Source organism: Brienomyrus brachyistius, chromosome 4, assembly GCF_023856365.1.
Source record: "Brienomyrus brachyistius isolate T26 chromosome 4, BBRACH_0.4, whole genome shotgun sequence".
NCBI classification, from domain to species: Eukaryota; Metazoa; Chordata; class Actinopteri; order Osteoglossiformes; family Mormyridae; genus Brienomyrus; species Brienomyrus brachyistius.
In genome coordinates this window covers 4,168,535-4,196,203 of record NC_064536.1, presented here as the reverse complement: position 1 = coordinate 4,196,203, position 27,669 = coordinate 4,168,535, and the positions used below count along the sequence as shown (strand labels likewise).

At 41.7% G+C, this 27,669-nt stretch overlaps 1 protein-coding gene and 1 long non-coding RNA gene across 4 annotated transcripts; one reads left to right on the top strand and one right to left on the bottom strand.

Annotated features, from left to right (window-relative positions):
• Positions 1-916: 916 nt before the first annotated feature.
• Positions 917-22,392, bottom strand: gjc2 (gap junction protein gamma 2). Of its 3 annotated transcripts, none has more exons than XM_049012037.1 (3): positions 22,378-22,392; positions 18,733-18,819; positions 917-5,293 (listed from the first exon to the last, which is right to left on the bottom strand). In XM_049012037.1, exon 3 carries the CDS (start codon positions 5,271-5,273, stop codon positions 4,014-4,016), a length of 1,260 nt encoding a protein of 419 aa, XP_048867994.1. In that variant the 5' UTR covers positions 5,274-5,293; positions 18,733-18,819; positions 22,378-22,392; the 3' UTR covers positions 917-4,013. The 3 variants fall into 3 exon arrangements, with proteins under 3 accessions (XP_048867994.1, XP_048867993.1, XP_048867995.1); XM_049012036.1 differs by lacking the exon at positions 22,378-22,392 and adding an exon at positions 21,252-21,579; XM_049012038.1 differs by lacking the exons at positions 18,733-18,819; positions 22,378-22,392 and adding an exon at positions 18,671-18,729.
• A 457-nt stretch (positions 22,393-22,849) lies between these two features.
• LOC125740630 (uncharacterized) lies at positions 22,850-27,473 on the top strand. Its single transcript, XR_007397716.1, has 2 exons — positions 22,850-23,130; positions 23,572-27,473. It is a non-coding gene; the product is annotated as an uncharacterized LOC125740630 (long non-coding RNA).
• The last annotated feature ends 196 nt before the right edge of the window (positions 27,474-27,669 follow it).

The window sequence follows — 27,669 nt, the reverse complement described above, 5'->3', positions numbered from 1 at the left end:
CCAGTGGAAAACTTTCTCTGAAGAATTCTTAATTTAATTTGTGAAGTTACCCTTTACTGTTTCCGTGCCGTGTAGGCGTATAGACTTTGAACATCGACTCTAAAATATTCAAGTTTCAAAAGATGATCTTTCCTGTAGCACAGTACTAAAGCAGCCAATTTATGGTCATAAGGAAGACTGATACCCTGTCAATATAGTAAATACGTCAATAAATAGCGGGGTGGCATAATGACTCAGTGACATTATAAGTATCGTCAGTAAAGCCGGAAAAATCATACAGGGGCCCCGCGGAGAGCCCATGGGTCCCTTCCTGGGGAGTATCAGTAGACTGATGATCTATTAGTTTAAATTATCGAAGCATGTTACGTTGCATTATAAACTTCTGGAAATAAAATGACTTATAGTCTTTGCCTGGCTGGCAAATCTGTCTCGCTCGATATATCCAATCTTTAAGGCTATAAAAGTTCATCTTGTATAACTTAAGGATATTTCGCAAAGATACACGGTACACCAGGAACACTAAACTGCGAGGAGTCAAAGGTTCCATCCCAAATAAATATTCTTGTACTGGCATCCATAATAAGAAGCTTATGACGCTGCTCAGCGAGTACAGGTGCGTGTCCTGTGATAGGCTGACATTCCAGCCAGGGATGCTTTGTGCTTTATTCCTGGGATAAACTCCTGGATCGTTTACCGGAAAATCGACGATGGAAGATGGAAGGATTAAGATATTCATGCATCTGAAAGAAAGCCAATGAAAACCTTTATCTTTATCATATGCTTGACTATAGTGCTCACTACAAAATGAAAGGTATATGTGTAGCATCTGGAATGAATGACGGCTGAGAATTCAGTTTCAGCTTTAAAAGTTTATTTGTACAGTTGCTTCAACCAGAACATAGCACGAACATACCTATTCATAAAATAGAAAGATATGCATATTAACCATCATTTTTAAGAAATATATAGAAAAAGAACAGGAATTCAGCATCTAATGGTGCATGGACACATAATAAAACAAAGTACTTATTTACAAATTATTGCGATGTTTTCACTTGGATACTGACAATGATGACGATGGAATAACTGTAGGAAAAAGCTAAATGAAGATGAAAGTGCCTGATTTATATTTAGGATCAAAGTGAGTGAGTTTTTAACTTTTCAAAAGTCCAAGTTATTTTAATAATTCAAGTACTTCCAGTAGCAAACAAAATTTAAATATAGTCACTAGTTATTTGGTCACTAGACAAAAGATTCCATACAATGACTACATTATTACTGTTTTAATCAAAGTTTACGATTTGTGCTATATTTACAAACAGAAAACAAGGTGACCACACACGTTTTATTCAGACATTAAAAGATGAAATTATCTTGTATTAGTAATTTGTTATTTACCATCCTACTTTTGCTTCATATTGAAAGAAAAAAAACTTGATAAATCAACACAAAAGCTAATTGTTTTCTTCAGGATGTTGAACATTTCAGTGATATATGTTGCTGGGTGATTAGCGATTCGCTATCAATGCATAGATAAACTCATCATGAACTTTAAATGTCCTAAATATGTTTCAGTTGAACATCTACAGTTGCAATGCTGGGTAAGGCACAGTGTTGGAGCTATTTAGACGTGAACGTCTCTGTGAAGTTCTGTTGTTGGGCCTGTAGTCTAGATTTAAAAGAGCCAAAGGTAGTTAAAAGACTTGCTGTACTACAAATCTGTAGCAGAAAGCTAGAGATGCAAAATGTACAAATATACTGTCCCTCTCAGAAAAACTGTGTTCTTTGCGCAGTACTGTGACACGTACACAGAGATAAGAAACCCTTACTTTATTCTTTATGACAGCTCATGACGTGCTTTGCAAGCATGGTGTTATAGTCTTGGAACACAAATTAGCCAGTGCTGTGAAGTATTATCTGCCTCAGGGCTCCATTTCGTCTGCTAAACGAATCAATGTTGGCTAACATGTTGCTCTTTAATCAGTATCTTATACTATAAATGCTGCTGCAGCTGTACCATTAATGAAAAATGCTCAGAAAATACACGTTTTCCACGGATGAGTATGGCGCCTGCATGGAGTCTATGCTCATCACAGCCGGACACTTTTCCTGCTGGTACCAGTTGAACCTTTGGTCTCTTACCATAACCACCTATTACAGCAGTAGGGGTTAGTCTCTTTCGGCTACTCAAATACATGTCACATTGAATTGAGAATTCGGGATATACGTTAAAGGACATCATGAACAGAATGTCTTTGGAAGCATATCTGCTAAAAAAAATGTAAGAATATTTAACCCTATACGTTCATTAAAAGAATTATTGCTTTTATTTAATCACAGTATAATTATTATGAAAAAAAACTATGCATGTCAAACCAGTCCATCAAAATACAACCAAGTCAAACACTTCCACTTTAACATGTATCCACATACTGTAAGATAAAACAATTAAATAAATCCATATTACAGTTCGAAATGTTACAAAGAAACTTTATCCCTAATAATGAATCACTGGAGTGAGCTCATATACCAGCTGAGCTTCTTAATTTGAAATGTCAAAAACCGCACATTTCCTTCGGAGTTTGCTGAGAAATTACCACCATGTACCTTTTGTCCTTTCCAAAGTAGGCCTTTTGCAGGCGCTGTACTAAGCTAACCTGTACCAAAAACATAACACTCTGGGAAATATACAACTGTGCTCTTATGCTTGGTGTTGCTCCTCTCCTCTAGTCATTACCATGTGAAAATAATAAAAATTACATCCTCTGGAAGGACATTTGTACTGGAAATGTCAAGCTGCTTTGCTATTAGCAAATTGGAAGGGAGGTTATTTTTTTGTTCTGTGAATGTTGCAAATCTATCTACTGTACTTGGTTATTTCTGTTTCCTGTCTTGAGTGGTCACGGGATCATTGATTAAAAACCTTCTTCATTTTAGTCGTGAGCACTCACAGCATAAATAGTGAAGAGTCAATCAAATTTTCTCCCCTCTTTGGCTAAAATAGCGTGCATAGACTTTTCAAGTGCATGAACAATTCTATCAACAATTCAATTAACAACTGGCCTAATACATCTGTATAGATAAAGATTCCATAAATTAGCAACACAGATCACCATTCATTTAATACTTAATACAGTTTGTCAGTCAAATAATTTACATATTATATAGAAGGATTTTTTTTAAATGAAAAGGGCTGTGTGATTGATGAATTATAATACTGGCACTTACACACAAGTTGGTCCACAACAAGGCAGAAGGAAGAAGGCAGTCTGAGCTCTTTTTCTGAACAGAGAAGACGAAATATGACTAAGACACAATATATGCCAAAATTTATGATTGACCGTTCAAGAAAACTGCTGAGTTTTCATTTTCGAGGCCTGAAAAATTTGCACTTAAACCAGGACAAAGTTTGAAAAAAAAGAAACAAGATAGAATTGTGAAGTATCCATTGTTCTAAATAATTTACATCACCCAAAGAAAAGGCGCAGAAATCCTGACAAGGCCTTGAACAATTAAGCCCCTTGGATTTGTGGATATTTTCTTTCTGGCCAGTACATGTAACACCTGCTGCCCCAACGTTTACGTACAATATATTTATCTCAGTGCCAAGTTTCCATAAATACTCCGAAGGTCTTCTGAGCCATCTCAACCATCTGCTCGGGGCAAACATGAACTGCAACGGCGCTGAGGAATTTGCAGGCCTAATTCCTGATGGTACCTTGCACAAAACCTAGCATGTCTTTGCCTTTCTTCCATCCACTTCTCAACTTTGATCACAGGTTTCTTACCTCTGATAAGAGAACAAATCACTGCTCTGTTTTCGATTAGTTGGGGAGAGTTTGGTTCAAAGGAGATTCAGTTAAGAACTGCTTAGATCAACTGAAAGGGAAAGTGAAAGCATCTTCTAATCCTTTATGATAGGCGTGCGAGTCCTATCAAAGAATGACTCATAAGAAAGTTAAATAACGCAGAGAACGTAACTGAATCATAATCAGTCTGAATGCTGAGCAGTTTTAAATCCATACAGATGTCTTTCCGTTTTTTATAACCGTCCCTGTTTTTTCTGTGCTGGATTTGGGTCTGGCTCCTTGTTTTTCCTGCGCCATGTTGACGCGGTTTTGCTCTGCCATGGTGCCCCCTGAGGTAGGGCTGCTGGTCCGGGAGGGCTGCGGCTGGCCTTTGCTGTTGTACGTCTGGAATGCCATGTCCAGTTGCTCTTGCGCTACACGGAGGTGCCTATGGAGACTAGCCAACTCTGAGGGGATGTTTTCATCCGGGCTAGTGCACTGCTGCTGCTGTGCCGCATTGGCAAGATTCTGCTCATGACCGATGAGGCCGTTGGGGACCGCGTCAGACTTGTCTGCCTTCACCACTAGGTTGTAACCTGGGGGGGAAGCCGGAATGTTCCGAGTGTAGGGGTAGTTGTAGGAGGTCCGGGTGCCCTTGTTCCTTCGTTTGCGGAGCATGTCCTGGAACGAGCCGATGCCCAAGTGGGCCATCTCACAGACGTTGAGAAGCAGACAAAGGCAGCTGACCACATACATGATGAGGAGGAAGATGGTCTTCTCTGTTGGCCGAGAGATGAAACAGTCGACATTGTGGGGACAGGGGACGCGGTTGCAGATGTATGAAGGGTTTACACGGAAACCATACAGCAGGTACTGGCCAACAAGGAAGCCAACTTCGAAGACGGCACGGGCGAGGAGCTGAAGCACGTAGGTCTTCATCAAGCCCTCTTGCCTGATCTTGCGTCGGCCATCATGTCTCGGCTGGTCCCGGCTGGGAAACACGGCAAGGTCGGGCTTGGGCTCCTGTACTTCGAGGGCATCTTCATAGATCATGGGCTCCTCCTCGTCTTCATCCTCCTCGAGCCCCTCTTCCATGGAGCGGTTGGCATTCCACTTGACGGCGGGGGGCTTCTTGCGTGAGCGCCGCGGCCTCCGCCGCTCGTCTTCAGAGACGCGGGCGATCTTGTGGATGGCGTAGCCCAAGTACATGACAGACGGGGTGGAAATCATGATGATCTGGAAGACCCAGAATCGGACGTGCGAGAGCGGGGCGAAGGCGTCGTAACAGACGTTGTCGCAGCCCGGCTGCTTTGTGTTGCACGTGAACTTGGACTGCTCATCTGAGTAGATGGACTCGCCCCCCACGGCCGTCAGCACGATGCGGAAGACGATGAGCACCGTGAGCCACACCTTCCCCACGAAAGTGGAGTGGTTGTGGATCTCTTCCAGGAGGCGTGTGAGAAAACTCCAGCTCATGTTGGACATAGGGACTGTTCAGATAAGACCTGAGGAAGAGAAGAATGTGGAACTCATTAACGACAGATAAGATGCTTAACTCAGCCAGCCATTCCAATTACACTTCCTTCATAATAGATGTAGATAAGCTCTGACTTAGAAGAACTTGCTTTATATTTCAGAGATGTTTGAATACTAGGTGTTATGGTGCTTCAGTGGTTAGTGGTTTGTATCCTCTGCCTTGTGCTGTGCTTGTGAAGTTTGCATTGAATTCCTGTGTTTTTGTGGGTTCCCTTTTGGGGAGTTCGGTTCCTTCCTACAATCCAAAAAGATTTCTAAACTGCTGTCTCTAAATTGCTTTACGTTGGACTGGCATCTTGTCCAGGGTGTAACCTGGCCTTGTGTTCTGTCCTGCCTGGGAAGAGCTCCAGAGACAGAAACAAGTGTTAGAAGATGGATGAATAGATGAAAAAAAAATTCAAAATGTAATAAATATGATCAAAATGTGTATTCTAATAGTATTTTTAGTTCTAATACAAACAAAAAAGCTGTATTTGGAGCAAGTTTAAAGAATTATCTTCCGCTGTAGATTTCTGAAGGGGGTTCAGGCATCCGATAATAATAATCCAATTAAGTTCTCAGCATGCATTCCTTGCAGCGTTGAGATGAGGACAGACTCACTAATTAGAATCATTCTCACTGAAGCATTACCTCCCTGCCAATGACTTGCACAGAAATTAAATTACAGTAACCCCTTCACACTCACGCATTTGACATTCTGCAGTTCCGGTGAGTAGGCCGTGACTAGTTAAACGGGAATATTTTTGGAGCTTGCCGAAAGATCACAGAAACTCGAAGGCAACTCGTAAGCTGCGAACAATACTGAAAATGATCTGGATTGCAGAAGATCACATGATATATAAATAGTAGTTTTCTAAAATATTTGCGCAAGTATATACTGCATCTTTAATATCAAAAGTCTTGCCTTGGGAAACTGGCCTCACTCACGTGTCTTTGTGGAATCTAATGTTTCTTGACCTGTGACCTCTTCAGTACCATTAATTTAGCATTTTTAATAATGAGTCCAAAATGTAGCGCTCCCAGCCATTTAGGTGATTTTTATATTATATAAAAAGGACTTGATAGGAAATGACCGAATAATTTGACATGTAAAGTGTACAGTACAACACTGTTTAGAAATTGGTAATAAATAGACTTCTTATGCTATTGTTCAGGCTATCAGACTGTTATGGTTTGAGGTCAGGGTGTCCAAGTGTTATTTTCACATCCGTGGGCAACTTCCGCCCCTAACCCTAGCGAATGTGAAGGAGATACTGTAGGCCTATATGCCTCATTCACTGCTGGTGGTTCAATGAAACATTATATGTCATCGTTTATGTGGAACAGTGTCTATCACTGTACATGCATTATAACTCTATATTGCATAATTACACATGGATGATATAAGCTGCCATAACGTGTAACAGTGACCCAAAAAAATTGAACATATATCAACTGGGATATCAACTCGACTTAAATGCTTCTTATTAATGCTGACATGCACTAATAGCAACATGTTAATCTCATTGAATTGCTATAAGAAGAATACATGTAGGACACTAAATAACTGAAATGGTTTTACAGGGAAGAGTGGCAGGCAATGCCAGGCAAATTCCACTCATCCTAAGTGTTTAAATTTCCGAACTGTCCTCTTCAGCAGGATGTTTAATATCCAGCTGTATAAATGACTGAAATATCTCCTACGAAAGCTAAACAAACATGCGGAAGGTTCAATGAAATGAGTACCATATTCCATGGTACAAGTGAAGGCAATATCAATAAGCAGGTTTCCATTACTGTTTAACACAGTTCAGCCTTGCGGTGGAAATGCAAGATGGACGGAAGACACAGTAGAGCCACCTGTTCTTACCTTGTTCTACCCACCCGAACTTCCCTGTTTGTTCAGTTACATTTTTATCTATAATATACGAGCACTGAAATTCATTAAGGTCTATAATCTAAGACAGAAACTGTGCCAGTGATCTTGTCATGAGCTAAAAACGAGACTAATTTAAACCGTTGATTTTTCAGTCCATTTTGCATCGAAACATTTCATGCCGCTGTTAATTTTCGGAGTCTTCACGGGCCCTTTGCCGGTGAGCTGTAACAAAAGCTATGATCTTACTAAATGCTCGACCTAAACCTTTCTGGAAGGCTGCTCTAAGGGTCTACTCCCTCCACAGGCTTATGATTATTGCAACTTGGAAGCATCTAGGAACAGCAGAAACTCCACGTAGAGTAACAGAGAGCGGTCGGCGAGTTCTGAGGTGCAGAGTGCGTATAAGTTGCCAACGCTCTGTTGACTCGATAACTGCAGAGTTTCAAGCTTCCCCTGGTATTAACTCCAGCAGAAAAGCTTCATGTAATGGGCTTCCATGGCCGAGCAGCTGCATGCAAGCCTCATATCACCAAGTGCAGTGCCAAGTGTCGGATGCATCGGCTGAAACCCGCCACAAAGCAAGGTCTGTAAAGACATGGTAAGGTGAGTTTAGTGTGGAAGAACTTGACTGGCCCGCAGACAGCCCTGACCTCAACCCCACTGAGCACCTTAGGGATGAACTAGAGCGGAGATTGTGAACCAGGCCTTCACGTCCAACATCAGTGCCTGACCTCACAAATGCTCTTCTGGATGAATGGGCAAAAGAATCTCACAGACACACTCTGAAATCATGTGGAAAGTCTTCCCAGAAGAGTGGCAGTCATTAATGCTGAAAAGGGGAGACCAACTCCATATTGATGCCTATGGATTTAGAAGGCGATGTCATAGGCTTCTGTATGTGCAATGGCCAGGCATCCCAATGCTTTTGCCCATATAGTGTATATTACATTGATTTTACATAGCTGACATTTTTTTGCAAAACAACATACAGTTGAAACAGCAGGGTGAGACCCTCTCAGGGGCCCGACAGTGACATCACTCTACCACAATGTAGCCATATTGCACATCTCTGGTTTTTCATATTTCTGTTCTTTACTGTGCCTCATTTATTACGTAATTATTATATTATCACTTTTTATGTTACAATTTCTATTATAGTGTTATTCTAGTGGAGATAACCACCCTATATTTCACTGCAGGTTAGTCGGATCGTGTAGCCTGCATGTGACCAATAAAAATACGGGAACCCAACCCTGGGATGTGAACCCACGACCTTCTGGTAACTGGCGAACTAGTCTAACCTGCTGAGCCACAGTGCAGGAACGAAAGCAAGTAAATAACATGGCCGATGTCTGTCATACAGTGTCTTCCATGCATGTTACGGAGATGAGGTTGATTCCTCCAGCCCCACATCTCCCATGTTTCTCTGCAGCACAAATGTTTGTAAAACCTTCCCAGGCTTTAGCTGCACTAGGCAACATTTGCATACAATGTGTGGAGTCCCTGTGTAGCTTTCTAGCGCTTGTTCGTTTATAGAAACAAGGCTTTGGGTATAAATAGACCAGTCTTTTGGCCATTACAAATTCAGAAAAGTTGGTTAAAAGGATGGAGGGGTTAGGGTCATGTTCTGATTAACGATAAACGATAAATAAAGTTCTTAAGTTATTAACAATAAATAGTTCTTATTTTTCTGGCCATTGGGAACAAAACTGACCATCCTCTCTTTTTTTGGTTCTTTGCCATTTTTATATTATATATACAGACGCTCCTCTACACATGAACGAAATATGTTCCAAACGACCGTTCGTAAGTCGTTATTCAACATCATTTTAAGGGTATATGCAAGTACAAAGAACTAGGATGCTGGGAGTTCGCACGCTACACTGCTGTGTGCCGGGAATAGCAGCCAGAAGTCGTACTGGGCGGAATTGGCGCGCAGAAAAAAAATGATGTCGAGGACAGGAAACGGGAGTCCAATGAACACAATTTATACTTACAGTCCTCTTCGTTCGTATGTCTGAAAGTTCGTAAGTTGAACGTTCGAAAGTAGAGGAGCGTCTGTATATATATTTTCCCCCTCATTCCCCAATTTTTAAATTTCTCCTCTCTTGGGAAGTCTGACTACCTAAAAGATACATATTCCCTGCAAAGCATGCGTGTCACGTGACTCAGGGTAACGTATGAGAGAGGATGATAAGTGGATATGCTGGAGCGTGTCAGCGGGATTCCCTGCAGACGCGAGAAGGGGTGTCGGTTCCATCAGAAGCAGACGCCGCTGCACCAGATCTCTTGGCAGTGAGCCAGTAACCAGCCCTGTTCTTTTCACTCGACAGGATCTTCCTGCCAGTTCCATTAGCGTTCTGTGAGCTTCCTGCTTGACAAGTGGCGGAACCTTGTCACAGTACTAAAAAGTCCAGGCCCTCATAGACCCAGGAATAATATCCAAGAGGAATGTCAAATAGCCAAAACGAAAGCCAGTAAAATCAGCAATACAGAGGCAGCATCATAGTCAACAAGAGGTTCAAAGATTATTCACTTATTTCATTCATTAATTAGAAATGTACAGTACAGCATTCAATTAAATTAGCTACTGTAGTTAGAGAACTGAAATATTAAGACGGAACAGAGAGCACAGCTCAAAAAGTGCATTTTTGGACCAATTAGTGTCACATAAAAATCAGAATAGCATCACACCGAATTGAAAAATGCCTTCGCGACAATGAAGCTTACAGGCCATCACATGCCACGCAAGCATTTTATGCACTTTACAACTATTGTGGTTTATATTTAAGCACAGCAAGTGCTGTTTATGTTAGTGTTGTGAAAAGAAGTGTCTGTTTTGTGACTCTAACGATGGGTTTTTAAATTCACACATTACAACATGAATGCATGTGCTTGCAATCCTAATTCCTCTCATGCAAACAGTCATCCCACCGATCCCTTGAGTTCCCTATCATAAATATTACACAGCTTATCTTCACTGCTTGTACGATGTTGTGTGTGGGGAATGATGAAGGAAGCCGCCTCGTTTTACATACTCTGATACTCACCCCTGTCTGTAAAAAGAAAAGTAAATTAACTGCACAAAGTAAACACCAAACATTTCATTCTGTGTTTCATCGGAGCTAGAATCTGATCTTCCCTCCAAATATGCATGCAAAATATGCAACTGATCTGGCGCACAGAATATCACCTTTCAGGTTAGGCAACATCAAAGGAAAACTATTTTCAACGAATAACCCTGACATATAACTTTAATAACAGACTGCAAACTGTCCCCTTTTAAAGTAGCTAAACATTCTTCCATCCATCCATCTTGCAGCTGCCTGTCTTAGTCAAAGTCAAGGTTCTAATTATGCAGCAGTCAAAATATTAGTTTTGAAATTCTGTGGTCAAGGAACCCAAACTCTTCCGGACACCTGAAAATCTGCCAAGTATTATGTATTTAAATACACAAAAGTTTTTCTTTTAATTAAAACAAATATATATTAACATGTCCAGCAGCTGACCATTTCATTTAGACACTGTACCTTTAAATTATTTCAAAAGTGAGATTGAGTGAATGGAATGAGCAACTTAGCATTAAGATATTTCACTATTACATGTTTGATGTTCTTGGAAAATAGACTGTATCTATGAAAGAACTGATGGAGAAATCTGATTAAGGAACGGAGTCTTCTTTCTTTGCTTGACATCCCAGGTAAGGCTGAAGGTTTGCCGTACACTACAGACCATTCAGTGGGCATTTCCCATTAAGTGTGGCATTTATGAAAATATATGTATTTCAAATAGCACCAAACATGTTACGTATTTTATCTAAATGATAGCAGACATTTGTCTAAAATGCATTTCATCTAAAGAACTACTTGCAAATGAACTTCGAGACAACATAAGACTCGACGGTATTCACTGAATACTCCCCGAAATAAAATCAGATTAAAGATTTTTTGCAGTTTTAATTTTAGTAAAACAGCATAACTAAGCAAGTTCAAAATATTTTTTTTCTAACACGTCAAAAATATACAGAAAAGACTCTAGAAGTTTTGACTCAAGAATGATTGCAGAAATTCATGATTTTTTTTTTTGAGCCAAAACAAGGGGATGTTCCAGAACTCTAATCTCAGCAACAAAGTATAGAAATTCAATATGGAGGTCTTCAGAAGTATTAGAATGTCTTCAATTAAATGCTTGCTGAAAGGGGCATAGACTTCCGTCCGTCCGAAGGACCGGCTGCAGGTTTTCGGGAAAAGTCAAGAGGGAAGAAGCGCTTGAGACTCACGGTGTAGGGTTGCGGTTGCCCTCCTCAGCCTCAGCCCCCTCCGCATCCTCGCCGCCGTGTCCTTAAGTCTCCCCGCTTTCGGAGTAACAGCCCCCTGCTAGCTGCATCGCGTCAGAGGCCGGTCAAGTGAGCTGGAGCGCCTCCACCAGCGAGCGAGTGGGGTGCGGCTATCCTCCGTCTTCCCTCTCGCCGAGAAATCCTCTCCCTTCAGCAGACGCCTCGCATTCTGCATCAGGTCTGGTTTCTATTATACTGATTTTTCTGCCCAGGAAGGGAGTACATTGGGGGGGGGGGGGGGGGGGAGGATCCTCCAGGCGACTGACCACAACTGGGAGGTCAGATGTGAAGATGGGTGGACACAGAACTCAGACGCGTTCCAGACCGGACTGCGAACCGTAACCATGAGCTTGCTTCGGTCGACGGCCTGCTGTAAAGTTACAGAACGGCTGTTCAGGATTTTCAGGGGCTCCTGGCCCTGCTTCTTCACCCCGGCAACGGTAATGTATGCATGCACACACATGCACACACATGCACACTCACGCACACCGACAGGGATCATTCACCTTGAAACAGGCCCTGAGAAAGAGATAAAAACCAAAATCCCTCTTGTGTGGAGTGACTGCAGGTTTCAGGTGAATAATAAAATACTGTCCTGTGCTCAGAGCCCATGCGTTTCTTTGAGGGGGTGGGGAGGAAGACGTGGAGGAAGGACAGGAGAGAACCGTGGCTGCTAGTGTGAACTCTACAGGTACGTTCCGTCATATTGCGTGTCAAAATATTTACATGTTCCGTCCCAAAGACTCTGGGTCCCTTGCCAGGCTGTGCACTGGAGCACAACTGCCGCTGCAGTGTTTACACTGACGATTTCACATCAGACAGAACTGCCCCCCCCCCACTGCTTTTAACTCACATGCAAACTCCCCCACCTAATCGCATATGCACTCTCATGTAAAACACTCGTCAATGTCACGCCTCTTGTAGTGCTGTGGTGGGAATGAGCGGAAGGCCAAGTCTGTGTCAGTGATGTAGAGCTGCAATTTGTCCCTTTTAAAAATAGATTTTGCTCCTCTAGAAATGTAGCAAATCATCCATGCAAGACACGGCAAATCAATCAAACTATCTGTCTATCCCAAAATTTACAATCAAGCTGTGACATTACTTTTCTACTTTTCTCCACTATTTCAACATAAGAAATCAAATTCTTTTGGAAATACATTTACATTAAAGGCCAAAAAAAAACGGAGAAATACTACATAGTCCACAGAAGAACATTTGTTTTTACTGGACATTTTGAGGTTTGCAACGTGTATAAACTGCTACATGACCAGAAAATACAGAATGCCAATCAGATCAGGTGTATCAGAACTTCAGTATGAAAAAACAGGTTGTTTTGCTCAGGGATTCTGACACAATCAATCAGAGGACTGGACCATAAGGAGGGAGAGCGTGGTGTGAGATTTCCTGCCTGATGTCTTGGGTGGTCACACTTAGGCGTTCCCCTACAACACGGCCCTAACACGGGACACAAGGCATCCTACTAACCATGTGCCATTTGCTACCATGAAACTAAATAATAGCATAATTATTTTTTGGATACCCTTATTCACATTCCGAAACACGTATGATCCAACACAGAGATGCAGTACTGAATTCTCACCCCTGTTGGTGCCAGCTCCATGTTCATCTCTGAAGACAAATAAACTAAAGCGGGTCGTGCCCGTGGGGTTATATAACAGGCCGGGTGCAGACTGTCAGTCGACTGTGCCACCCCAGGCACAGAATGATGCAATATACCCAGCAAGCAACCAGCATCTAACAGCCAAACACCGCCTCAAAAATCCTGGAGTGCCAGGGAGACCGAACGGGCAGGCCATGGGCTGCTAGAGTCCTCAAATCAGCCGTTAGCCCTGCCGGTGTTTTTAGTAGGAGCCCAAGCCCACAAGCTGATGTCAACTTCATCCTAGAAAAGAGTTGTCAGCCAGGACACAAGTCTGGGTTAATTCTGGAAACTGAGAACAGTGACATAAGGAAGGCTTCAAGACGTTCACCCAGGCCAGCGTATTACCCCGAGCTGCTAGGGAGATTATATGGCAGTTCTGCTAATTGTCTGCATTTTATTTTATTGAGTACAGTTCTTCATTACACAGATTTACGAAATTCAAAACTGCTATGTGAGAAAATCCCAAACACACATGTGATTTGTGGCCTGGACTTTCCCTGTTTTTGGAAAATTTTAATTCCATTAAAAAAAAAAAAAACATTCTGGGAAAGCCGCCCTATGTTATTGGCTGACTGTGGCCGTCGACTGTCAAAAGTTATCTGCATTGAAGAAGCGTGGGCTTTACTTCCTTAAGTACTAAATCTCAGTACAGGTTTATGAGCAAGAGAGCTTTCAGCAGTAAGAAAATAGCTTTATATATTACAATTTATACCATCAAAATTTTTCAAACAAAGCACAGCAATGAGAAAAGTAGGTACGTCTTATTTAAACATAGCCGCTATATATTGTTCTGCCCCGATCGTCCACTCCTTCTGTGTGCCACGCCCCCTCATTAACCCCGTGTGGATTCCCCATGTTTACCATCTGTTTCTGATCGTTGTCATTAATCCAATGTATTTAGTCCACGTTCAAGTTTGTTTGCCCAGTCCAGTCATTAACATATATCGTGTGCTGCTCCTCATTTTCTGAATAATCTCCGGTTTTTGTAATCCTCGTCTCCTGGAATTGCTTCCCCTCCCCCCGCTCGGGCAGCGGACATTACATATATACCATTTTAGATGACCACGACTGTACAGTGACCCCCCTCCCCACTGTTTTGGTAACTATTTTTGGAAAAAAAAAAGTTTTTAGAATACCTGCATACCTTAACTGTATAAAGAAAAATAATTTTATTTCACAAGACCATATAAGATGTTAACCGTGTCACTGTGAATAAGCAACCACAAACAATCTCTTTACAATAAGTGTATTAAATAGTAAACATTCCAACGAACACACATACTACTTAGGGCGGGAAAGGATAGAAAATCAGTATTACAAAACTCCACAGTACTAGTGGGCGCACTAAATTTTTGATGCGGTAAACCCAGACAAAAGCTTACTGTGCCGAGTGATTTAGTCGTTTTAATAAAGGAGATGACAGCTATTAAAATTTAGGTTACTCTCTTTACTAACAACCACTACTGGTTCAGTACAGTAGCAGCACAAATACGTAAGCCTTCAATTAACATGACACTCATGGTTACGCGCTAACCAAACACACGCATTTACTACACAGTTACGACATGTACTAATATTTCAAAATATTGCGTGGAGTGATGCAAAGTATGCTGGTAACTGCTGACTAATGCCACAACATCAGATCATGTCAGCTAATCGAGGACAGTGGGTGAGATAAGAACAAATGAGAAATCGTTCATAGGATGTTGTATTGCTAAAACGACATTGATTCTCTCGATTATGTTTGAAGTTAATGGCGGAGAGGCAGATAAGTTACGCCATCTGCTGTTGCATGTGTATAATGACATTTAAATTCCAGTCCTCCGATAAAACACAACACCAGTTTTTTTAGATGTCGTTTTTTGAGGGGAAAAAATACTGTCTTATGCTCAAGCCAGTATGGTATTTTTAAAACAGAAGCAGGGTAAAAGAAAATTTACAGAGCTTAGATCCCTACAATAAAATTGAGGCATTTGCATATATTTCAATATATAGTGCAACATATGGAGAATTGTGATTAGTTTAAAAACAGAAATATCCAAATCATCCAAAAGGACAACATGCTTGTAACATAAGAGTGACAGCACAGCATTGTTTAGGAAATGTATGTCCTTGGACCCAATGCAATTAACACTGCAAAATAAGCCAGATAACATGAACGAGAATAGATCATTCTGTAATCCACTTTCGACCCTTAAATCATGAAATATGTAAATAAGACAAATTTGCATAAGATTACATGTATTACAATATAACTCACAGCAGCAAATTGTAAATCACATCATTTTTAAATGTTTCCAGAAGCATATTTGTAACTATTCATATGCAAGTAATCAAAACCTGCCAGAGATCAATAAAAGGTCTACTCAGCCTTTCAGTCTTGTATCAGCTGTTCGCTGCTATCCGCTGTTATCCCATTTCCACACGTTAGATGTCCTAATCTAGGATCAACAGTCTCGTCGCAATGGACTCACAATCCTCTGCATCGGACTTCCAGCCGAAGGTCATGTATTAGCGACTATTTATGCAAGAATTTTCATCTTGCAGCCACTAGAAACACTTAGGCCAATAGCTCCTACCTGTTGAGACTTATGATAAATGACTTTCGAAACAGAGGTTGCGCATGTCGTCTGACACACAGCTAAGGAGCTTCACAAGTCAGCCATGCCTCTTTCGCTCGTGCCATGCCCAGAAAAGGTAAAAAAAAAAAAATATAGGAATTTATAAGAAACAGATGCCAGTCTTTCCAGGTAGTGATCCATCAGTGCTATGCAGTTGTTGGGTGAAAGCTCTGGGATACCCTCAAGCCAAATTTCAGACGCCTCTTCCTGGAACTGATGACGGAAAGGAAATAAAGTAAGGGCCAAGATAGATGGTCTGTCTGTGTGTCTCTTCCCCCCCTCTTCTTCAAGACAGGGCTGTTTTTGATGGTGGAGGACGTCCCCCACTCCCCAGCTCAGCGCTTCTCATAAATGGTAAAAACACTCCATGTCTATTTCCGTATGCCGCCACTGAAAAGCATCACTTGCAGAAGCAGGAATGGGTTCGCGGCTGGTGCTAAGTGTGTTCTTCATTATTGTTTCATTGAAGAAGAGCAGCCGATGGACACTCAACACAAGAGTTCCTGAAGCAGTAGTCCGTAGTCCAATAGCAGGTGTATTTTAGCCAGGCCTACATTTTACGTTTCACTACAGATGGAGTGTGCGTTGTGTGTTTGGCGTCGACAGAGCAAACCTGCAGTCGTCTCTCTCCCTTTCGCTTTTGTGTATCGTGACATTTGGCAGCTTAGCGTACATTTTCCACATCATAGAAGCAAAGGCCCAAGGGCTGCCGTATGAAAATGTGAATTAAAGACCAGAGAAGCACAGAAGTTTTCAATGACCTGGGTCAGCTCTATGATCATTGCATTCTGAACCATATCGTTGTATTATCATGATATGCATATCAATGCACGTCTGTAATGTTCGTGAACATTTGTCCTTTCTTACAGTCAGTTCCATTTCTTTACATTTCAATCTAATACCGCCGACCACCATAATCATAACCATATGATTACCAATCCAATGCATATTGTTCGGGATATGAGCCTATTGAAAGTGAGACTTTATATTGATGTTTTTAATTCGTTTGCCACAGTCAATCTATGACAGTAACTCTGACAGATGTTCCATATTAATTGCAAGCCTGTATCTTTTATAACTGACAGCATTTAGCATCTGAGGATAGTAGCCCATTAGCCCTTGTGTCATTTAAATTGCCATACCTTCATTAGGGGCCATTACTTGAATCATAATGGAACTGCAATAATAACCTATACTTATGCGATTCCTCTTCATGTGGAGTAGAAATACTTTGACTTTTCCAACATCCCTTCATTTGTTCCTAGAGTCTTCGAAAACAGCACAAAAATCGTCATCAGTATCGTGAATGGCAAATCAGCTAATTTTAATTCTCACCCAAGGCTGCCGTTAACTGCCATTTTCATGGTCCCAGACAGTAGATCATCCACGAAAGGCTAAGGATTTCCTGGAACCTTTTATTTTATTTCCTGGAACTTTTTATTTTAACTTCTGACTGTCTGTGTGCAGAGAAAGAATGAGTTCCTATAGTGTCACTCGCTGACACACATCAGAACCGCGTAAACTCTGACGGTAAGTAGCAATAATCTGTTATTGGGTCAAAACCATTATAAATGGTTTATTTGATTAGCTATTGAGGGGAGGGGATGTGATCCTGAATCCTACACACAAGGGGTGGGGGGTAATCAGCGGGCTTCTGTGTGTCGGAACGTCTCACACAAGCTCAGATCTGTGCTCTGGAAAAACACACATCTGAGGCGAGAGCGCCCTCTTGCCACTCACCCGGGAGGGAGACGAGCACGGCTGCACTCTGCTGGAGAGTTTCACTTCCAGATGCTTCATCCCTACCCCTAACCCATCTGCTACTGATTGCAACAGCTTCACAGGCAATTACCAGCCGACCAAGCTGTTCACCGGTCATGGTATCACACCAGTGGGATCTAGTGGGAAGTTTAGAGCTCTCTTATTTGGAAATTAATTTAAAAACCATTAAATGGCAAGAAATAAACAGACAACTGGCAAAAGTATGTAGTGTGATGCATTGTCACCTATACATAAAAAAAACATTCTTTTCAATAAATAAAAAATCCACAAAATCTAACATCAAATATTTCTTGCTGTAGTGTACTGACAATATAAATGGCAATATAGCAAATACCCTTGTATTCATTAGACTGTCAGCCCCTGCTAGCTGACAATGAAGACTTCCCACTTGGCACTGCATGCAGACAACTGAGGAAAGCGGGATTGCTACTGCAAACCAAGGACAAATCACCATATACAGTATTTAGCCAGTTCTTACAAAGATCGCCAATATAAACAGCACAGTCAGGGACTTACACAAGACGCCCAAACATTACTTATGTCTAGTGTATACATGTAGTCCTGATAGACGTGCAAATAAGGAACATTCTACTTGCAATTATCATCCCTATATATAAAACCAAAAAACCCAGAAATGGGTAACTTACATAGCTGGTTGAATGCCTGACATGGTCACTGTAAATTGTTTACTTAATGATGTGATTCAATGAAGCTTGGATTCAGTGAATTTCCATCTCCATAATCCCTATCAGAATAATTGGGATAGCCCTACTCCTAAGAAGACCAAACGTAGTAAAAGACTGAAAAGACCATTAGGAATCCTTGCTCTGCTGATAGAAAATGTAATATTTTACGCTAAGTAAGCTTTCTATTAAAACCAGCTCATATTCAAACCCAGCAAAGCCTTATGCAAGCTCAGGCATTTCACAGAGATATTATACTTCTTAAAACCTCAAAAGAATCTGTACACAGACCACCTTTCAGGTTTAATCTTAAGGTACTACAAAGCATCTACATCTTCACAGTCAAAAAAAAAACAGTGAAAAGAAAATGAGTTATAATTAAGAGAGAATTGGCATCACTTACTCCACAACATCTCCCACAGCGCACTGGCCATCTCACACAGAATGGGCCGAGAATTTACCTACCTTACCACAGAGAGAAAAACAATGCCTCCGTTTTACTTCAGAGGATCCTGGGATGGCTTCCGGATCTCGGCCTGGCCACGCTGGTCCCTGCACCGAGACGAGGGAGACAATGGGTCGTTATCCATAGAAAATCCCCTCACCACCAAGTACAGGGCAAGCACTCTGATAGTGCAGCCCAATGCTGCCATTGTTCCTGCCCAAGGACCACCTCCCTGTCAGAGGTCTCGCCGTCCGTTTGGAACAAAACTTACGATTGATCGGCCTTTCATTCATTGGGATCTACGCTCAGAGTCTCCCATGACCTCTAGGGCCCGTATGACTTCACTGTCTTCTGCCTGCACTGATACATGCCACTGCATTGTAATATATGCCAATACCTTATTACTCTGTTAATCTGACTCGATCTTCCACCCTCAGAGCAGGCTGAATGCACTGAACCTGAGGGGGGGTAAGAGGGGCCAGTGTGGACGACCCAGTGGCGTGAAGGGGATGCTGTAAATGGAGCTCAGCACCAACGCCCAAAAGGACGGCAGTGCTGAAGCACTGGATGGGACCCGACATCCCCCCACTCGGGCAGAAAGCTCGATTATCACAGCTGAACAGGTTTCTCACTGCGATTCACCCAGCACAGCAGAAGTGGACCATTTTACCGACCATTACTACTTCAAATTTCTAATTATATTGAACACATTCTTTGGATGGAAGAAGGTAAAAATAAAACAAAGCCTGACTCCAACGCTGGATTGTAAATTTACTTCCTGGACTGGATGGAAATGAAAAATGAAAAACAAAAAAATTGTCCAAACTAACCTATGTTTGACAACGAAACAGACAGCAGCCCAGCTGAACGTGTGTTACACCTCCCATTCATTCTCCCTTCTACCGACCTCTTCATCAACTAAAAGACACAACCTCCTGTACTGTATCATCACCCTGCAGAACTCTGCTTATATTTCAGACTCAGAAATGTCTTATTACAGTGTTCGTTCCCACAATGCACTTGGAACTTAAACGATATCCAGTCTTACACGCATACCTAAGGCAACTGCATAAACATTGACCGATCTCAAAGCCGACAGACTAAACTACACACCATAAGAAGACTAAAGAGATCTTAATCTGAGAGATGGACAGAAAGGTCTCAGGTGTTATGACTTTAACGTCAACGGGAAGAACGAAAGACATCGCGACGGACTTCTTCAGGACTCGAGTGCGCCGGTTATCTGGGTCTGTACATTATTATAAAGCACCTCTTTCCCATAGCACGCTGTAAGGGTGGGATCTGGTAAGGAAAGGGGCCCACATGAAATCCGAACTGATACAACAACAGCCTGTCAAACATCTCAGCCTGAATAGGAGTCCCAGATACATAACAAAATACAAAACCGTGAAGCTTTAGCCTAAACAAACATTACGCTCCTCTCTCTTCACAACAATGTTATCTTGACCCAATAGCAATAGTAAATCTTGATGTATTATTATGTATTATTCATACAATCCTTTTACAAAATAACCCATAATTCTAAAATGTATTCCATTAATTTCATGAAAATAAATAGGACGCCTCTACAGAATTACTAAAGAGTAGAACTCAATGCGTTTTATACGATAGGTCTTTGGTTTCGCTTTTCTGAGCAAAATATGCATTAAGAGCCCTCAGCAATTTTTTTTTATGTAAAAGAGAAAATGAAAAATTACATGTGCATTCTATTGTGAAGGGTTGGTGACCCTCTAAACCATGAATATGTTGCGTAATGAGTATGATATCCATCCCAGGTGTATTATTGTTGCCAGATTATTTTGTCATCTTTCCATCTACTTTGTGTGAGTTCATGGTGGAAATCAAGCTCCAGAGAGAGAGAGAGAGAGAGAGAGAGAGAGATTAAAGTAAAATGGTGCTGTCTTCACCATTAGGGAGGTATGTCTTTATGCCATTCTCTGAACGATGTGCCCCCCCCCGCCAAAACAAATCTTCAAACCTCAATGGTTGATCCTCTTTCACATACAGCTATAGGGTTATGCTTGGACAGTCTGGAAAACCTCGACAAATGAGCCCTCCTCCATTAATCCATCACGGCTGAGGATCAATATGATCGGGTGGGTTTAAAAATATACAAAAACATACTGTATTATATACCATAATACAGGAGGTATCATTGCAGTTAGCGTGTCTGTCATGGTGCTCTTGGGTCCTGCACATTTCAGAGGAGTTTACCAAACGACCATTAAAAACCCAACCTAATTAGGTCTGCAAGAACTCATGTGAATAATTTTCCAGCCGTTATCAAAGATGAACAGTGAAAAACATCCAGAATTGTGTAACACAGAATATCCTTAAATACTGAGTCGTTAAGCGTTTCGCTTCAGCTGTGTAACAGCTTAAAATCCAATCTAGCGATACACGACATCTGCACCGAATTCCGATATATACCAATTTTTGTCTTCTTCATATACATGATATTCGCGACTTAGAAAAAAATACAGCACACTTCACACTGACAACAAATATAAGTACTTACTACTCCCTTTGTCTTTATTGTAGATATAAATTGACCGTGAATGTCAACAAAGGCAAATGGAAAGAAAATAGACAAGAGAGTATTTTTTCTTCTCTGGGCATCAGTCGGGTATTGCATATATTTAATGAAATATCGAATGGTTTGTTTTTCTTTCGGCGGGAGGGTGAATCAAGGCATTCCCCACTAACACAGAAAGTCACTTGGGAAGAGGATCACATCTGGCACATGTCCGACAACCAATACGGTGACGTCACAGGCGTCTAAGGACAATAGACAGATACTGACACAGAGGGACCAAGGTTTTAGGCTGTTCGCCTATCGGTCCATATGTGTGTGTGTGTGTGTGTGTGTGTGTGAGTGTGTGTCTGTGTAATATATAAAGGTGCTTTATTCGCGCAAAACGCATGTTTCGCACCGCATGTGCAAATGATCATATAATCAGTTCTTATTATTTTATTCTTTGAATGGCAATCAAACGACATGCGTGAAAGAATTTTAATACAGATCTACATCGAGAACAGACGAAAGAAGAATGGAAATAATAGAATATCATAAACACAGACCTGGAAATAACTGTAGGTGAATTCTGCATGTAAAGATTTGCAGTATAAAACGCAATCTATATAGAATAAAACGGAAATTATGTTTGCACGTCTTGGACCGATTCTTGCCGCTTTTTGTAGACTTCTCGGGTGCCACAGTTTACAATTCACACTGCCTACCTCTAGAGGGCACTAACGTGATATAAATAAGGCTTAATTATCGGGGATGGCGCTGATAGCCTGGATCAGGCTCCGTGTCTTTTTATTCAAACAGCATCCCAGCATTTCTATAACAGAAACATGTCTGAAATATGTTTCTTCATATGAAAAAGCTGTCTAGCTGTCTAACTGATACTGAATTGTATGCTTAACTATTTAGGTCCAGAAGGTCTGTCAACAGAAGTTATATATAATTAGTGGCGCTTTTAGCCACTTACAGCGTCACAAAAGTCAATCTGTCTGACCAAGCTGAAGTCGGCAGACACTACAAAGCATTGTTTCAGAATGGAAATGTACGCTTAGTCCCAAACAATAGCGGTTGGAAAGACCCATGACTAACCACGCTGTATCTATTGTTCTCTTACCTTCCTAGCTGTGCTCGTCTCAGTACAAGATTTTCAGGCACGTACTCAAAGTTAAAATTTCAGATTAAGTCGATTTCAGACATTGTTTTTATAAGGTGTGTGTAGGATTAAGTCTGACCAGCAAAAAATAATTAATATTGACATTTAAAAACATGCTTAAAATGACAGCTAGAGCCCCAGTACATTCTCACAGTTGTTTAACTAACACCGTTGCAGTCAGCCCTTGGATAACGAACATAATCCGTTCCAAATTCTGTACGTTAATCAAAATGTTCGTTAATCAAATTAATTATTCCCATAAGGAATAATGGGAAATGAAATAATCCGTTCCAGGTCTAGTATAAAAACCCACTTTTATTGGTACGAAATGTTTGTTTAAAAACGAAAAAACAATAAAATATAAAAAAAAATAAAAAAAAAACAATTATTTTACTTTGCATAATAAAGTTGACATCATGAGCTTGCTGGAATGGACAGGAATCCCCTCTCAACACTTCACGGCTAACCGTTTTTCGCATAAATGAGCGTTAGCTGGCGGTCACCGTCTTTGCCCGTAAAGAACAAAACAGAACGGGACCAAGCGGCTCTGCTGGGCAACCATCAGCTAACCCGGCTGAGTGGGTATAAGCTCTTCGCATAGCGTTGGCTGGCAGCCTCCCAGTTTCCACGTAAAAAACAAAACTGAACGGGAGGAAGCGGCTCTGCAGCACGACCACTGGATAACTTGGTTGGCTAAATGTAATGAATGGAAAGGTTTGTTTAAAAACACAACAGATCAGTAAAATTATGAATTAAGCAATTTATAAAATAAAAACTACGTAATCTGAAAAAGAAAAATGTAAACAAAACAAAGCATGGGTATCGTTTATGAGGCTATAGAGTGGAGCGTTCAGTTAGTCCACCCAGAAAGCGCTCGCGGACGGCGCTCAGCCTCTCAGCCAGCCATTGAGTGACTGGCCGACGGTTCGCTAACCGCGTTTGTGTTCGTTGTTCAATATGAGAAAAAATGTTGTTCGTTAAAATAGACGTTCGTTAAGCAAGGGCTGACTGTACCTCATTATTGATTAGATTTCTCTATTTTTATTGTTACACAGTTGCTTTATACCTTTAAACGAGCTTGTCACAGTCAAATTTTAACGTTTAATATAATGTACATTTTTAACGGTTAAAATAATATAGTCATTTTCTTTTCAGGAAAAGGCGAACAGAAAGGGAATCGGCAGGCAGGATCGAAGTCGTGGTGACGGTGCGTGAAATCTCAGGTGCCGGGAGGTCAGTCCGACGAGCAGCACACGAGGCACGGATCAGGCTGGAAGGAGAGGTCCGAGGGGGAAGGGGTTCGGGACGGATCAGGGCTAGACAGAAGCTAGACCGCTCAGTAAGGCTCACATAAACACTCAACAATGCCTCATACAGAATGCAGAGCAGGACAGGGCTAAATTCAAATTGGGAGTAGGGCAGATGTTTTCACTCAGGTGCGACTGCTGCTTTTGCATTCTCACGAGGGGGGTATGGCACCATGGTTAAAATATACATCATTAACGCTATATTACATTCATGAATATGTAATCTATCTAAAACAAATTGTCAGAGATTTTTGTCACTGGTCTTATCAAGACCGATGACTATGTGGGGTCTACCGAGAGGCATATCGCTGCAGCCAGGAGCTGAATATCGAGTGGGAGGGACAATGTCGAATAGGGAGGGGCAATGGGGGAGGGATTAATAACTGTTATCATCTGATACCCCAACCCTAATGCTCATGATAAGCCCCTCCTAACTGATATTGCCCCACCCACTCATCTCTCAGCTGCAGCGATATCCACGTGGGTCTACTGCCAGATAGGGGAGAAACAGATTCTTTAATCCGCGTTGATTTTAGTGAAAATTACAATACAGCAGGTGCAGATTGCAATTTCGTATATCCCACCAGCAGGCTACACTTCACAATGGGGTCTTGGACGTCTATAATCCCTTTCTGCTCCATCTCTCCCAGCTGCCAGCACGTTCCTCCATCTCTCTGAGCTCATCTTTCACCTGTTCTTAGCAGACTGAAGGACGGATGTCCAAGAATCACTAACACACACTTTTTCAGCGATGGACCAGTCACCCAGTATAAACGAAAAGCAGACTTCTGCATGCTGAGCCACATAAGATGGGTTTCATGGTGGTGAGCTGGCATTTCTAAGAGGCCAGCCATGGTAAGACCGTGCCAGATTAAATCGGTGGCTCCTTCAAAAGGACTGAGGACAATCTGATGCATCATGGAACAGATTTACCAGATGCTGCAGCCCTGTTCCACTGCCTCAAACAGAATACAACTTTTGTGGAGCTCTTATGTTCCAAGAAGATGTGGAGAAGATGGCACAACCCATTGTGGAGGGCCTCCCTCTTGTAACTACAATCCCAGATTAACTTTCAGACATACGAACGAAGAGGACTGTAAGTCTAAATTGTGTTCATTGGGCTCCCGTTTCCTGTCCACAACATAATTTTTTTTTTGTGCGCCAATTCCGCCCAGTACGACTTATGGCCGCTATTCCCACCACACAGCAGCGTAGCGTGCGTACTCCCAGCATCCTAGTTCTTAGTACTTGTGTATTCCCTTAAAAATCATGATGAATAACGACTTTTAACCAACATTTAAAGTTGTGAATGGCCATTCAGAACGTATCTCGATCGTAAATAGAGGAGCGTATATACTGTAGATGTTGCAAGACCTAAATTCTCTGCAATCTTTCATTGAGGAGTGTTCCTTTTGAACTAACAATCCTGTCACGAATATTGTCACAAAAGGGTGTGGCATGGCAGATAATTGCTTGGAAAGACTGAGCCTTTGATGGATGCTACCTTCATTCCCAATCATGATACCTCCCCTGCTGCCAATTAGCCTACATAATGTGGAGTCTTCCAAACCGGTCTTACTTGAATATTCTGTGCAGTTTTCAGTCTTATTTTAACTCTCCCAACTTTTGTTCAGTGTGTTGCAGCCATAAAATTCTAACTTTGCATATATTTACAAAATGATTAAATGAATTAAGTTGGTCAGTACAACTGTTCTTAGCAGACTGAAGGACGGATGTCCAAGAACCACTAACACACACTTTTTCAGCGATGGACCAGTCGCCCAGTATAAACAAAAAAGCAGACTTCTGCATGCTGAGCCACATAAGATGGGTTTCACGGTGGTGAGCTGGCATTTCTATGAGGCCAGCCATGGTAAGACCGTGCCAGATTAAATCGGTGGCTCCTTCAAAAGGACTGAGGACAATCTGATGCATCATGGAACAGATTTACCAGATGCTGCAGCCCTGTTCCACCGCCTCAAACAGCATACAACTTTTGTGGAGCTCTTCTTTGTGTTCCCAGAAGATGTGGAGAAGATGGCACAACCCATTGTGGAGGGCCTCCCTCTTGTAACTACAATCCCATTTCCAGAAAAGTTTTGGAACTGAGGATGCTAATTGTAGTAATTTCGCATTTGGAAATTTTGTCCATTTTTGCATGATGTAAGATTTCAGCTGCTCAACAGTCTGCGGTTGCCATTGTCCAATTCTCCTCTTCATGATGTGCCATACATTTTCAATAGCAGACAGATCTGTACTGGCAGCAGGCCAGTCAAGCACACGCACACAACACTCTGTCTACGAAGTCACGCTGTTGCAGCCCTTGCAGAATGTGGTCTGGCACTGTCCTGCTGAAATGAGCATGGACGTCTCTGGAAGAGATGTTGGCTTGATGGCAGCACATGTCTCTCTAAAATCCTAATATATGCCTCAAAGTCAATAGTACCTTCACCTACATGCAACTCCCCTATGCCATGGGCAATGATGCACTCCCATACCATTACAGATGCTGGCTTTTCCACCTTTTGCTGAAAGCAATCTGTATGTTCAGTTTCATTTTTGGCATAGAGAACGTGACACTCATTTTTTTCCGAAAAAGAAAAACTGAAATGTGGACTCATATGACCACAGCAGATGGTTCCACAGTCTCTTGGTCCATCTGAGATGAGCTCGGGCCAGAGAACTCGCCAGCACTTCTGCATGGAGCTGACATACATGTATGGCTTCCTCCTTGTCTAATACAGTTTCACGTTGCATCTCTGCCAATGGTTTTCCGAAGTACTCTTAATTTACCGAGGAGGGGAAAAAAACACGCTTACCTTCACGGCAGATCTGACAACTAAGCCCAGGTGGCAGGTCACTGTGGCATGACAGTTTCTTAGGCAGTGCTGCCTGAGGGTTTGAAGATCACACGCATTTAACAGTGGTTTCTGAACGTGCCCTTTACACACTGAGATGTCTCTGCATTCTCTGAATCTTTCGACATTAATATGTACAGACGCTCCTCTACTTACAAATTTTTAACTTCCGAACTTTCAGACATACGAACAAAGAGGACTGTAAGTCCAAAATGTGTTCACTGGGCTCCCGTTTCCCGTCCGCAACATAAGTTTTTTTCTGTGCGCCAATTCCGCCCAGTACGACTTCTGGCCGCGACTCCCGCCGCGCAGCAGCGTAGCGTGCGTACTCCCAGCGTAGCGTGCGTACTCCCAGCATCCTAATTCTTAGTACTTGCGTATTCCGTTAAAAATTATGATGAATAACGACTTACGAACATTTAAAGTTGCGAATGGCCATTCAGAACGTATCTTGTTCGTAAATAGAGGAGCGTCTGTACTGTAGATGTTGCAAGACCTAAATTCTCTGCAATCTTTCATTGAGGAGTGTTCCTTTTGAACTAACAATTCTGTCACAAATATTGTCACAAAAGGGTGAGGCATGGCAGATAATTGCTTGGAAAGACTGAGCCTTTAATGGATGCTACCTTCATACCCAATCATGATACCTCCCCTGCTGCCAATTAGCCTACATAATGTGGAGTCTTCCAAACCGGTCTTACTTGAATATTCTGTGCAGTTTTCAGTCTTATTTTAACTCTGTCCCAACGTTTGTTCAGTGTGTTGCAGCCATCAAATTCCAACTTTGCACATATTTACAAAATGATTAAATAAATGAAGTTGGTCAGTATAAGTGTTTAGAATCTTTTTTATGTACTTTTGTCAGTCAAATAAAGGTTTGAGTGGAGTAACATTTCACAGATTTTTGTTTTTATTGCATTATAGAGAATATCCCAACTCTTCTGAAAATGGGGTTTGCATTAATTGCACAGTAAGGATGCACCAGGCGATCAGTGTTGTCCCAGGAATCATCAAATATAGAGACATCAGCTGTGCATTCCAAATGATAAATGGAGTTCTTGACTGTTCGTGCTGTGGGTTAAAGGAGA

Excerpts from the sequence above, each read along its gene's own strand:
- gjc2 (XM_049012037.1), bottom strand. The coding sequence starts at position 5,273 with ATGTCCAACATGAGCTGGAGTTTTCTCACACGCCTCCTGGAAGAGATC.